Here is a 15,215-nt window from a genome sequence, read left to right on the forward strand (position 1 = left end):
ACGTGGGTGGACAGTGCCAGTGGTGCCATGCACGGCACAAAGCACCGGCCCCCTTCTCCTTTGTTTTTTTCTTTCTTTTGTATTCTTCTGCTTGTTTTTTTTCTTTTCATTTTTTCTTTCTTTTTTGTGTATTTTGTTTAATTAAAAAATAAAAGGCAGGCTGGGCCTAAATAACAAAATGGGCTTCAGGCCTGGTTGAATTGAAATCGGGCCTGATGCCCACTTGAATTGAAATCGGGTCTTGGCCCAAAAACTTCAGAGCTCTTAATTAAAATTTGGATAAATTTGGTGTCTACAGCTGCTCCTCTTTGCACATTACTAAGAATCAAGAATATGGCAAAGACAAAAATAATGATTTTGTCTAGAATCCAAAGAGATTTTTTTTTTTTTTTAGCTTAAACTAATAAAAAGGTTTTTCTCATCAAATCGAAATGCTTCTCTTACTTGAAGCTCGATAACTTTTGAAAATTTAAAATTTGAAAAAGGCTCTTCTCAGCAGAGACTCAACAACTTTTAAAAATTCTCATATTGAAAAAAGCTCATTTCAGTAAAGGCTTAATAATTTTAAAAATTTTCATATCGAAAAAAGCTCATCTTAGCAGAGGCTCAACAACTTTAAATTAAACAATTAAAAAATAACTTCAAATAACATTATCGAAAAATAAATAATCTCGAATATCACCACTGAGAAGATGCAAATGACTTCGAATATCGTCACTGAAGGAAACTCAAATATCATCATCGAAAAAATGTAATTCAAGCTTTAATACTCGGATATCACCACCGAGAAAATGTAAATGCAAATTCAACTTTAAACTCAGATATCACCATCGAGAATATGCAAATGACTTCGGATTTACCACTAAAAAAAATTTGAATATCAATATCGAGAAAATGCAATTTAAGCTTTAATACTCGGATATCACCACCAAGAGAATGCAAATGCAAATTCAAACTTTAAACTCAGACATCACCACCGAGAATTTGCAAATGACTTCAGATATCAAAATTTTATTTTTCCTCTCTAAAAACATTTTATTCTAATGACAAAATTCTAAAAAAAAATTACCTTAGTCAACTTCTATGAAACATTGTGACTCTTAAGTCTCTAAAAAAATTGTGATCATTATTATGCACATGATAATTCTATCTTTTCAAAAGGCTGGGATGATTAATTGTCAAACTAAGGTCTGCATAAGAAAATTGAATTTTTATTTAGGCTCAACAATAAAATTTTTGAAAAGTTCTGTAGCGGTTAAATCAAATTTGACACTCTTTTTAGTACTACAATGTAGTATTTTAATAGATGTCAAGACCAACTGTGGTTAATTCAAGATCATATTGGGCAAGGCTAAGATTTTCTATGATAACTCTTATACACATCTCAATCATTGGTTGCGATGAGTTCTCGTGTTGCAATCCCATTCTCGCTCTAAATTGCCCATTTTTAGGTTTTCACCATAGAACTTATTCTTTCATTTTTTTTTCTTGCCCTTTTTTAATTTATTTTTTCAATTTTTTATTTTTTGATGATTTCATCATGTACTCAAGTATTCTTGTGAAAAAGAAAATGGGCAAAAAAAAAGTTGTTCATGAAGGATTCTGCAAGAAACAAACTCTTCAGTTCAAGCATCCATATTTGATCGCAATGAACTTTTTAAAGTATGTAACATAGGCTAGGATTCGAGGTTCTGAAGAAATGGATAAACAGGCCTAAAACATATGTTTAAAAGTGATCAGACCAAGGACCATTTTACACCATGTGTAAGACTTTTTTTTTGTCATTTATACTTTTTATTTCTTCAATCGTAATATCAAATCATCTCTTTTTTCCTTTTTTTTTTGTTTTCACTTTTTCTCTTTCTTGCATGTTTCAACATTTGCTGGAATATGTTTAAAACTTCTAAACTCAATTTGTTTAACATTTGCCTCTGCAACTTAAGGCATTCTTTCATAACTTCATTGAATAAATCTTTTTTTTTCTCCTAATATAAATGGTGATCCTTGATTAAGGTTCATTTAAAAAGAATTCACTAGGCTCAAACGGGTAGCAAATGGATAATTTCTTATTTGTGAAAAGATAAAGAAAGATGGTCATTTGTCATCTCAAATTTGGTCACTTGTACTGAAGAATGATTATTTGAAAAATCAAAAATTTGTTTTTATCACCTCTTTTTTTTTTCTTTTTAGGATTGTTTGAATATCTAGAGCACACGATGTAACCATTAATATTTTTTTATTTTTTTCTTGTTTTCATAACTCACATCACAATCAATATTTATTCTATCTTAATAAGTCAACAAGGTTTATGTGACAATGAAAATCAAATTGAAAAGGTTTATTTGGGTCCCAATCATGAAATTACCTAGTGCCCTGAACTAGGTAATCTTAGGGCAACTAAAAATCATACTCTTCTGTCAGTATGCTACCTAGATAAAAAATGGTGTGTTTGGGTATTTGTGGCTATCTAGATGACTTTTTGTTTGAAGCATAGTCTTGACATCTTTCAAATTACCAACATCTAGATAAAAGAGCATCATATTTGTCTGATTTTTAATGAATTCAAAAGTTTTTTTTTTTCAGATTGATCATTTCAGTGTTTATTACTTTGACAAAGGCATCATAAAGTTCAAACTTGTGTCATTTGAAGCATTAAGGTTTCTTTTTCAAGTGATTTTGGGACATGAAAAAGGCATGGAAATATTTTATTCGGGTAGGTTCATAATAACAACCGTCAAATTTTTTGAGATTTTTTATTATGAAGAAAAAAAAATTTTTTTTTTAATTTGAGATAAAAAAAAGGCTCTTAGCATTTAGATTCAACTTTCATACAAGTCATGAAGTTTATACGCATGTCTAATACAGAAATGAAAAAAGAAACAAAAAGAGCACACTTTTTATTTTGAATCAATCCAGCTCTTTGCAACACCAAATAAAGTATCCATCATTTCTCGAGAAAAGTCGTAGAATCATTCTCTAATTTCTTATCTGTCCATCACATCAATGCTTTAACACCCTTAGTTTATCTTTTTTCAATATCAAGGTAGAGAGTTTTCAACAACATAATGATCACTGTCAGTTTTTAATTTATTTTTTCAATTTTAATGAGATCTCTAACATTGTATTTTATTGTAAGATAATTCTCTGTTGAATGACCCTGATTTTCATTATGGTAATCACATTTTACATTAGAATCATACCATTATGGGTAAGGGTGTTAAAGGGGTTTTAGATGCACATGTTTTAAAAATCGATTCTGGATAAGTTAGGATAACAATTTTGTGTAAGATACGAGAATAGGGTCAAAAATAATTTTTTTTTTGGTATTTTTTTGGGGCTCTTAGACCACTACCTCGATTGAATCTTTGTTATGATCGGATAGGTGCAATAAAATAGTTGTATGAATAGCTGGGTGTCCAAAAATATGGCTAAAAATGATGTGTACAAGCTGGTTATTGTAGCGACTGATACTGTTGGCAAGAATAGGGATGGATGTGACATTGTTTATGGAAGGGTAATGGGTTTGGTACATTGATGTAAGGTGTGAAGTGAAACCTCTGAACTGTTGCCCCACATAGTTCACTGCTTGGGCTTCATTTTTTTTCTTTTTGAAAACTTTACCTTTATTTGCTTCACTTGTCTCTCCTGTATCAAGCTTACCATTATTTATAGCATTTTCAATAATTTCATCAGATATCCCCATATTTGTAAAGCTTTTAGTGGTATTGCTTATCAATATCTCATAGTATGGTATTTTCAGAATGTTCACAAATAAGACAGTTATCTCTTTCTCAGTGAATGAAGGTTGAACTTATACAGTCATATCTCTCAATCTCTGTGCATAATTTTTAAAGCTTTTGGTTGTTTTCTTTTTCATGTTCTATAGAGATAGACGATCTGGAGCTAAATCTATGACATGCCGATATTGTGTAATGAATGCCCTTGAAAGCTCTTACCAGGAAAAAATACGAATCCTGTCTAGTTGAACATACCATCTAGTTATAGATTTCGTAAGGTTATCTTGAGATACATGCATCAATAATTTTTTATCACGAGCATGTACCGTCATCTTACGATAATACATGGTGACATGAGTCATTAAGCATTTTGTGTCATCATATTTTTCAAACTAAGGGACTTTAAATTTAGGTGGAATGACCATATTTGAAACCAAACAAAGCTCAATTGCATCTGTGGAGCCATAAAAATTTATTTTCTTTATGATCCTAAATCTTTTTTCTAATAATTTCATCTTCTGTTGAGCACTGGTATCTTCTACTTTCTCAGATGTCTCTATCTCTAGCTTTTTTCTCTCTTTGAAATCATTCGAGTTTAGAATCAAGATTGGCTTAGATGATTTTTTTATCATGACAAGATTAGTAAAATTTTAGAATTATCTTGGAATAGGTGTAGATGTCATCCCTAGATAAGGATTGGCATATCTTTCAGGGGTAAAAATTTAAATTCTGATTTCTTGAGAAGGTTGAGTTAACCGTGGTTCAAACCCTAGAGGGTATATAAGATTCACCATATTTTGCAATTGTTCTTAGAGGCTAAGATTTTCTTCCACTGCTTTTCTTTTATCCAAATTTTTGAGCATATCCATTATCTTATTAAGATCCTCTTTTAGTCCTTCTTGAGCCTTCTCAATCCTTTCAAATCAATTGGCCTGTTCTTGTTTCATGATTCTTGTTTGAACTCTAGTGTTGTATGAAATGTGAGTAGGTTGAGTCAAATTTTTTTTGTGGGCGAGCTATTCTTAAACCTTTTATTATCATAAAAAGAATTTTTAAAAAAATCAAAATGCCATGTGTTGAAATTTTTATTTTGTATTTTTTAAAATTTTTTTTTAAAAAAAAAATGATACACATGATGCATGAATGCAAATGGGAGATATTTGCTTTTAGATAAATTTCAGTACTAAAAATTTTCATTAATTTCATACGACTTTTGTTACATGAGATTTGAGCAAATCTATAGTTCTATAGGATCCATGAAGGCTTTTCGAGAGAAAAATATCTCAGAGCAAATACCTTCATACAGAACTATATGATATGATTAATGTAAAAAGAAAATCAAAACAAAATTAAGTTAGTGTGATGATGTGATTTGAGATTAAAAAAATATTTTTTGTGTTTTGAGATTTTTGTTTTGTTTTGTCTTACACACAACTTTTATTCTTATAGATTTTGGACTTAGGTATTTTTTTACAAGAGGGTGGGCAAGGCTCTACCTAAGCTTCTTAGGCTTATTGTATGTTAGGTTTGGGTTGACATATATCTAAAGGTTCTCAAATTGTTCTTTACTATCGTCCACGCTGGACTAGTAAAGTATCTCGATCCTCACCCATTACAAGCTATGAACAGAAAGTGTTTAATTTGAGTGAAAGTATTTCGTTTGTCATTGCGGAGGTTATCACCTCACGAGGGTATAGGTACTTTACTTCCTCCTATAAAAGACGAAGCTCGGGTATAGAGCTCATGCATGGTATGCATCATGTCATTATGTGTGTATATGTTTCCTAATTTATCAAGAGTAATATAGACGAAAAAAATAAAGTATAAGAAGCATAGTAAAAGAAACGTGTGTGAATTTTTTTTTTGTTTTCAATTTGTTGTTTTTTTTTTTACTTTTTTTTCTTATTGAAAGTAAAAAAATAAAAATTTTTAAAAACAACTAGGATTATTTAAATCAAAATTTAATGATAACACATAGTTAATTTTGGCTTGACTCTTGAATAGCACTCCCCAGTGGAGTCATCAAGCTGTCGTAACGGTTTTGGAGCTGCTTGACGAATTTGAAAAACGAAAATAAAAAAAAATTGGAGTTGCCACTAATCTTTTTTGGTTAGGTGCGATTGACCACCTATTAAAATTTATCCTTTTAATAAAATTTTAAAATTAATAAAATTTATTAAAAAGATAATTTTATGATCTGCAGAACAGTCTGGGTTCGAGAGTTGGTTAAGCGTGAGGAAGGATTAGCACCCCCACAGCATCCGTTTAAAACGGTACCAATTAACTATGTGTTATTCATTGATTTTGATAAAAACAATCTTATTTTCGATGTTTAAAAAATAATTTTCTTGATTTTCTTTGTTTGTTGAATTTTTTTGTTATTTGATTTTATTTATTGTTTCATTTTTTATTCAAATTTTATTTGAGAAAAATAAATCAGAACCTTTTTATTGAAATATTTCTTAAAATGTTTCAATACGTTGATAATATTAGAAAAACTTCTTCTCACCTAGAGATTTTTTAAGTATCATTTCTCGGAATACCTTAAAATCTCATCATCGGAGGCTCAAATTTATTTTTTGCAAAAAACTATGCCATGCATGCAATGCAAATGATAATATGTTAATGCACACATTATATTTTTTTATTTAAAAATTTTATTAATTTTTATTAATTTTTTCATTTAATATTTTGAGGAAAATGAAATTTTTATTAAATTGAAGATTTTCTATAAATATTTCAATACATTGGTAATATTTTAAAAAAAAATTTACTTAGAGATTTCTTAAAGCATCTTTACTCGGAATACTTTTAGAATTCCATCATCGATAAAATTTCCTTTTTTCTCATTTTTATTGCTTATTCTTAATTTATTAATTAATTTTTATTTACTATTTTATAACAAAAGAAAATTTTTATTGTATTGAAAATTTTTTAATAAATACTCAAATACACTGGTAGTATTTAAAAAAAAAATCTTCTCACTTAGAGATTTTGTAGGTATCACTACTCGGAGTATCTTTGAATCTCATCATTGGATAAAAATTTCTTTTTCTTATATATATTTTTAGTAATTTTGTATTATTATTAAGTTTATTTTTAAAAATAATATAATTATAAAAATTTTAACAATATTATAAAAACAACAAAATTTTATTATAGTAATTTTAAACATTTTAACATGCATAAATGTTAATAATAAAATTTAAAGTAACAAAAATAATATTTAAAAAAAATAGAAAAAATAATTTTTTTTACATAAATCGGACCGATCAACGGTTCGATCAACGTAGGTCCAGCGGTCTGGTCTCGTTCAGCAGTTCGAAATCAATCTGGATCGGGTTCAGCGGTTCGATCCCGATTCAGTTGGATCGATCAAAAGCTAAATATGAAGCAGGTTGTCAGGTCAAAGGTCGACGTGCCGATCCTTCGGTTCAAATCGACATCATTTTGACCATTTAATGAAACAACGTCATTTTGACTTTCAGCTTTCTATAAAAGTAAAAAAAAAAAATTTCTCTCATTTTCTCTTATCACTCTCTCTCTACACTCTCAGACCCTCTCTCTTTAGATCGGTCAGCCGGTTACGGTCCGTCACGCCGATCGTCGACCGTCGATTGCCGTCTACGGTTGCTAAAAAATCTTAAAAAATATCAAAAAATTCTCTTCGACTCCCTAAACACAAATCGAGGCCTAGTTTTGTCCGAATCTCGTTGAAATGTCTTAGATCAAGCCTCAAAGGTTCGATCAAACATCTTTTTTTCCTTTTTTTTTTTTAAACAGCTAAACTAGTTTTTTTTTTTTTTACAGGAAAGCTTTTGGTGCTGGTTCCCTATTCCAAGAGACTATGTTTTTTTATTTGAATGATTTTTTTATTTTGAAAACCTTTTTTTTTTATTCTTTTTTACAGGATCTCTCTTTCATTTTTTAATTTGGCATGGAGCTCAATTTATAGAGCTCTGGCCATACCTTGTGATTGGATGAATGGCACAGGACTTGGTAAAGAGGGTGTCGTGTAAGGTACCCCAAGCATCGACCCTCATTTCTAGGTACCCCAAGCATCGACCCTCATTTCTACCCCATTATCCTTCTGTATCACTAGCACCGCCTACCCACGCTAGGTCTTATGCATTGGTTTTTTTATAATATCTAAGTTTGGTATAAATTTATGTTAAATTCGTTCAAATCATTTGTTGACATCGTTCGGGAGTTTTTTAAATCATATATGCAAATAAAATTAAAATATTATCATATATCAATTTATTCATCATATTAATTTATTAATTATTTTAAATGCACTCTACTAAAAACTCTATCAAATGCATATTCAATTCATTAATTTAATGTATAATGTATAATATTTAATCATGATTAATTTTTATTCATACTTATAATTTCATTAAAAAAAAAACTTAATTTTTAATACATAGAAACCCAAGGAAAGGGTTTCCCACTACTGGAAATCATTATCGAGATGGTAACTATTAATTAAATATTTGATTCAATAAAAGTACAAATAATTTCCTTTTCAGAAAATATGATTCAAAGATTCTAAAAACAAAAAAAAAAAAAAATTAACTAATAAAATATAGGTTGTTATAATACATCATAAATTTTCACTAAACTATATTTAATTATTTTCATATAAAATAAAATGAATGTTTACAAGTTTCCTTCAATAATTTAAAAATGGGATTTAAGAAATAATAATTTTAAATTGAAAATAGTTGTTCATTTTCTATTTGTATTTTTAAAAGAATAGAACAATTGGGCAAAGGGAGTTGAAATCCGTTGAGCATAAAGTGGAAGGGCCTTGAAACTTGAAAGTCCACTCAAAGACTCCTCAACATCAGATTCACGCCACGCCACTGTCTTCTGAGAGAGAAAGGAAAAGAAAGATTCAGCCAAACACTCACTGTTCGTCTCCGCTATTTTCCACCTATCTTGCGGTATCACTGCATTACTGTCAAGTTTTATAATCTTTACTGTTTTCCTTATCTGGGTTTCTCGTAGTTTATCTGATGTTTCAATGGGGATGATGCTATTGTTTATGCGTATTAGATGTTTGTTGAAGTGCCTATGTGTAATGGAAACCTTTCCTTTTCTGTATTTTGTTTTTTGTTTTCTAGCAAAATGCTTGGCTCAAATTAAGGGTAACTTTCGTTTAGTTTTTTTTTTTTTAAATTTTTTGTGGGTGGGTTTTCATTTTTAGGTTGATTAAATTCTTATCTTTAGGATGTTTCTTTGCTGTTTAGTGGGTCGATTGAGAGGCTGAATTTATAAAGTATGAATTAGAGAAAGAACTAACACAAACTTTATTATATAGCTGTTAAAAGATTGCCTCTCCAGAGTCCAATCAAACTCATTAATCTCTACTAATTTGAATGACTTGTCATTTTCGACTATACTTCATCTGATACATGCATTGGAATTTTTTTTGTGTCCCATACTTAAGTGACATATTTGTCCTGTCAATGGCTATTTAACTTTTAAGGCTCACATCTCTTTAGTGTATGCAGTAGCTCAAATGAACCAATTTTTGTGGCCTTGTAAGCAATCAATGAAATTGTTATGTTTTTGGGTTTTTATGATATTAAACTAATAGTTATATTTTTGGGTTTTTATGATATTAAACTAAGGAGTAATTGGCGCTTGTTGTTGTTGAATTTCTGGATAACTTTGTACGTATAACTATTGTTGTTGGCAATGCAAGTAAGTGATTTAAATGATTTCCAGCACTTATTTATTGGAAGAAAATATAAAAAACCGTTTCTTTTTTCGGTCTAAGTAGTGCACAGTTTGTTAGTTTTGAAGTATTATTTATTCTTGGAGCTGCTTAAATGTAATGTGTATAATGCTACACTGTCTAAACTTGTGCTGTAGCTGTTAAAGTTGATTTTCTTTCTTGTAACCAATTCCTTATTCCTCTCTCTCTTTCTCCCTCTTAAATATTTTTGTAGATGTCTTTGTATATTGGCCATCTCTCATCTCGCACTCGTAGGAATGAACTTGAGCATGTTTTCCAAAGGTTTGGAAGATGCAATATACGGCTGAAAGATGGCTATGGATTTGTTGTGTATGACTACCCTCCAAATGCAGAGAAAGCTTTGAGAGTGCTTCATGGAAGAAACATCTGTGGGGAGCCATTAACTCTCGCATGGTCAAACAAACAGCCTAGACCTTTCAAAAAGATTTCTAGGGCTGATCGATCCTATGATCATGAGCCACTTAGAGTTAGGAGTTCTTCTAGAGGTGGAGATTATGGTAACAGAAAATTGGATTTAAATGTTCAGCGAGATTACAAGATGAGTATTGACCAACCGGAGAGTCATGATGTCAGGCTTAATTCTGCTGACTTGCGTAATGCAGAGATAGACTACCACCAAGACCATGTTAACGAATACACAAGGGAAGAAAATCATGACTGTGGGGAAGATTTGCTGAATGAAAGTGGTCGAGTTGTAACCAACCTGGTGGATAGTGATAGGTGGGATGGACAAAGTCATGATCTGTCTAAGGGTAATGATGTTGAACACGAAATGGAATTTGACCGGTACATAGGTTATGACAGGAAAGATGATGATGAAAACCATCAAATTGTGTACAGTGGTTCTGCTGCACAATGCCCTCAAGAGAAAATAGCAAGAGAGCTGATAGGTGAAGGAACTTTGAACCATCCTAAGGATTCAAAAGTGCATCAAGCTTGTTACAGCTGCGGTGCCTTGGGTCACAGAAAGCGTAATTGTCCCTATGAAAAAACTTCAAGAAGATATTTCTCTGGGTTTGACCACAGACATGATGGTGACATCAGTAGAGGAGGTGGAGGGCAAGGTGGCCTGGAAAGTTTTGGATCCAATAGTCGGGAAAAGCAGCAGCAAGATAAGGATCCCCTAAGAACAAAGCGATCTGAGGATACCAGGAAAGCATCTGGTTCAGGAAAGCATGGGAGATTGATAAAGAGTGGAAGCTCCCCTATTGCAAAGGAATCTGACAGGGCTTGGGAAAAGGACTATGGAGGAAAGAAGCGGAGTAGGAGGAGAGATAGAACTCCTAAAAGACATAGTGCAAAGAAAGCAAGGCTGATTTCTTCTTCGCTTCATCCTGATTACAATGCATCTAGGTCACACTCAAAATCTAAATCCATAAAGCATATGCCAAGGCCAATTTCATGGTCCAGATCAAGATCCATATCATCCAGGGCTCACTCATTATCTACTAATTTAAGAACCAGTTTAATATCTCATTATCCTAGATCCATAAGTTCTAAGTCTAGCTCAATGTTAAGTTCTCCTACATCATTGTCTTTGTCTGTATCCCTTAGTAGGCCCTTACCATCACCTCTGAACAAGGTGCAGTTTAATTTGAAGGGCACTTTGGATATGTCTAATTCTCCTGAATCCACGGAGATTATGGTTAGAGGAGAACCAGCAGAGGGTGATGTTGAATTGGAAAATGCAAATTTTGAAAATAGAGTGGCTCTAGTGGATATGAAAAATGCCAGGTCATCTGCCTCTGTAGAAACTGAAGTGGAAAAGGACCAAGCTATTCAGAGAGATGATAGTGATAATCATATGACATCCAGGTCAGTGTCTCAAGCTAAAAATCCAAGCACACCTGATTCAGAGAAAGGTGCATTTGCTGCTGGGTATTTGTCTCCGGAGAGATTGAGAGAGATCAGGAGCAGTCAAGATTTTGATGCACTGACAACAAAGGATGTGGTATTACCACTTATAAAAATTGATTCAGAGCTTACCTCCGGCTGTTCAACAAGCATATCTTTGGAGGAGTTGTGCATGGTCATGAAGCATTATGGCCTTGAACCTTCCGATGAAAATCAAAGGCATCTATCTGTTGAAGCTTACTTTGGTTCTGCATGCATGTGGCCTTGGGAGATTATCTATTATAGGAGGTTGAAGAAAGGTCCTATTTCAACTGAGAACTATGCCAGCCGAGTTGCGCAAAATAAAGAATTTGGTATTGTTGACAAGTATGTCAGAAGCAGTAGTGGATGGGGAGAACTGAATCGCCCTTGAAAAGCTTTGTAGACATTGTGACAGCTTATTTTATGTCCTCTGAGAGCCTCAGCATTTTGGCCCTTTTTTATAATGGGTTTGGGATTTTGCAAGATAAAGATCTGAGCAGGTAAGCTTCCAGAAAGTATGCCATATGGTTACCCTAAGTTTGCTGCTAGAATCGATATAACATCCTCTTCATTTTCCTGTCTAAAAGTAGTTTTATGGTAATATGATAGGTGTTAAGTAGTAGTATTACGCATATTTCAATTTCCGAAAATTGTAGGCCTATCTTCTAAGTCCTGTACTAAATATCAAGGCTGCTCTTGTTGTGGCAAATATGTAAAGCTTTGTTGCTCTTCATGTCAATATTATAATGTTCTTTAGTTCTCAAGCTTACTGTTGAATGCTTTTATCTTTAACTTGATTGTTTCATATCTAATGGTTTCCCTCAGAAGTATTAAGATTTTATTCTCTTTGGGTTTTTTATTGCATAATAAAATGTTGCTTCAATTAAACTTTTTAAATGCTTGTAAATATCCCAGAAACATGGTTTAACATATGCAAGTTTTGATTCAAACTTTCGATATTTTATGCATTCTGTGCCGCAGAATGCAGAGGCATGCATTTAGAAATTTCACTGTTGGTCATAAGCACTGCATATTGACCTTGATTCTCATGGCAAACTGTAGGATTGCAACTTGCCATAGGTCTTTTTAGTTTACGTTTTTGGTGATGATTTATGTTCCTATGACCTCAAACCACCCTTAGCAAGATAAGTGCAATATTTATGTATTTTAGTTATTGCATTTGTTAAGGAAACAACAATTGCTTTTTTTTTTTTTTTTAATTAATTGTATTTTGTCATGTGGAGGTTTTTTTTTTTTTTTGGGGGGGGGGGGGGGGGGAGGGGGTTCCAGGCGTGTACCCAAGACTTGATAGTGTGCCTAGCAGAAGGGTTGGTTGCCTGCTAGCTAGATGATTTACTTGTCTAAAATAGGTCTATTGAAGTGAGAATTTTAAAGTTTTAGCTTATCATATAAAGGTGAAGCACCATAAGAAGTGATGGCTTTTGTGCTTGTTTAACTTGAGTTTGTATGGTAATGCTTACATACAAACAGTGGATATATTGATTGCATATTATTTTAAAAGTTGTGGGAATTTGGTGGGAATCCTTTTAGTATGCAGGCTGGCTGTTTGCTAAGCAGAAAAAAAAAAAATAGCAATAGGTTATAACCAACATCTTTTATCTATCTAACTGATGTTGATTTTATTTACTGGTCTCTTTCTGATTTATGTCGTAAATTGATTCTAAATATAATGACTTGAGAATTTCATGCGGCCTTTTGACATTTTTTGCAGTTCATGCGCTCACTGCTCATAGAATGTAGGGTTTCCCTTCTACTATTTAAATGGAGAGTTGATTATGTGGTCTTATACTTTGGATTCAACTGTTTGCTTGGGCTTAGCATTCAATATCTTTCATATATTCTAAAAGTAGTCTCGATAAATTAGTTTTGCTGTCAAAAAAAGTTATTGGTTTTTGATGCATGGGATGCACGCAAGCTGATGGTAAAAAATAGGGTGAGTAGCATGTTATGGTATAGCTGATAATGATGTATTCTATATGGGCTTATGGAGCATTATTGTGACATAGAGGATGAATATTTCGAATAAAGAACAATAGGCTTGACACGAATGATTCTTTTGTTTCAGTTGTTGTCTTGAACTGAGATCTTTAAAGTCACTGCTGAATTTGAAATGAGTCATTTTTTCAGAGATTTATAATAATTGGTTTATTGCACCAATAGCACCTAAGTTTAGGAACAAATATTCTTTTGAATCTTTGCTTGGTCAGATATATTTGAGGTACGAGGTCTGGTAGATTAACTATTATTGCCATCAAACTGTAATTAATAAAAATCCTATTGAACTCGTGCTATGCTTTGTTACAGTCATTTTGTGACAAACAGAATCAATACTGATTTTAGGCAATGACTAAACCCATGAGGTTGAACTAAGATTTATTTGCTTTTGTTCAGAAACTAAATTTATGTTATTCATTGATTTGATTCCTAATTCAAAAACTGACTATGAAACAATTAAACCTTTCAGTTACTGTTTCCCATGTTGGTCTTTTTGGCATCTTCACTTTAAGCAGAATATGTGCATCCCTGCTTATTGACAACTCTCTTCCTGCACATTTATGACCTGCTATGCTTCATTTTTTTTCCCCTAAGTTGATTTTGAGATTTGCTTGCATAAAAATAGCATTCACAGGTAACAAAAAAAAGAAGTTGAAGTTATTTCTCTTCCCATGCTCTTCACCATTATTTTTCTGTGACTTTGAAATTATGTCCTACGCTAGTAGTACAAGATTTCAAGAGGGTTGAAAAGAGAGAGAGAGAGAGAGAGAGAGAGAGAGAGAGAGAGAGAGAGAGAAATGAATAGACTGAAAATGGACAGAAAAGTAGAGAGAGGGTTACCAAAATAGAAAATGGCAGCAGAAAGGTGGCATTTAGTGAGTGATGAAAAGAGAGTGAAAATGAAGGCAAAAAGGAAAAAGATTGAGAATAGTAGATGAATTAAATTTGTATTCATCATCTGACATAATAAACCCTCATTATTCTCAACTGTCTCAATTACTCTTGCATTTATGTGTTTTAATGGCCTTTCAGTCCAATAGTAGTTCCCTTTTTTTTTCAATGCTCGAACAACCTTACCTCACTCAACATCATTTATCTTATTACCCTTTTCTTTTTTGTTTCCTTAGGCCAGTTAAGATCATTTGATAATGTTGTGTTTTCAGGCATTTAACTTAATGATTAAAGACAATTTAAAGGATATTAAGGACCTGATTTTGAATCAGGCTTCTCCTCCTTCTCTTTATTTATACTAAAGCTTTGCCTTCTTATGTAATCGAAAAAGATAATGTTTTGTTTTTTTCTTCTAGAATTACTGGATTCTATGAAAAGAAAACTGTATAATGATGAGTTGTTTGTAAATGGTCACTGTGGCTAACTTTTTGCAGACATGTTAGGCTGAGGATCAACCTCAATGGATTTGGATTTGCAATTGGCAGCAGCAGCGAGTCTTCCCTGGCCCTGAGGCACAAAAGAAAGACAGCTTCATTGCCGTCTGATTCCTGCAAGTTCATAACTTTGGTGGATGATTGAGAGGCCCCATTCTATATCAAATTGCAACGTAGCTAGCTGAGTAGCCAATCATTACATGGCGGGCCAAAGTCAAAGAAAAATAGTACTCCTATAGTCCTACTAGTATTCCCCCAACGGCGCAATACATCTTCTAAAACTGCTCTCAAGTACAGGAAAATCCAACCTTTTCGTCATGGGATTTCCCCATCTCTTCGGACCAGGTAAAATTCAGTGATCATTCTTTTTCACTCAGTTGAACTGAGCATTGTGTCACTGGCCCATCAGCAGGAGCTGTGGCATTTTCTGATGTG

The 15,215-nt window shown here is 32.5% G+C and overlaps 1 protein-coding gene across 3 annotated transcripts; it reads left to right on the forward strand.

Moving 5' to 3' along the window:
• The first annotated feature begins 8,333 nt into the window (after nucleotides 1–8,333).
• Nucleotides 8,334–15,190, forward strand: LOC111295526 (uncharacterized). Of its 3 annotated transcripts, XR_002690837.2 has the most exons (3): nucleotides 8,335–8,686; nucleotides 9,698–11,879; nucleotides 14,781–15,190. XR_002690837.2 is itself a non-coding variant. In XM_022889055.2 (2 exons), the coding sequence occupies exon 2, from the start codon at nucleotides 9,698–9,700 to the stop codon at nucleotides 11,768–11,770; it is 2,073 nt and encodes a 690-aa protein (XP_022744790.2). In that variant the 5' UTR covers nucleotides 8,334–8,654; the 3' UTR covers nucleotides 11,771–12,148. The 3 variants fall into 3 exon arrangements, 2 of the variants coding, with proteins under 2 accessions (XP_022744790.2, XP_022744789.2); XM_022889055.2 differs by lacking the exon at nucleotides 14,781–15,190 and having other exon boundaries at nucleotides 8,334–8,654; nucleotides 9,698–12,148; XM_022889054.2 differs by lacking the exon at nucleotides 14,781–15,190 and having other exon boundaries at nucleotides 9,698–12,148.
• The last annotated feature ends 25 nt before the right edge of the window (nucleotides 15,191–15,215 follow it).

The sequence above is a fragment of the Durio zibethinus genome, chromosome 14 (genome assembly GCF_047325235.1).
Source record: "Durio zibethinus cultivar Kanyao isolate XHJ-2024 chromosome 14, ASM4732523v1, whole genome shotgun sequence".
NCBI classification, from domain to species: Eukaryota; Viridiplantae; Streptophyta; class Magnoliopsida; order Malvales; family Malvaceae; genus Durio; species Durio zibethinus.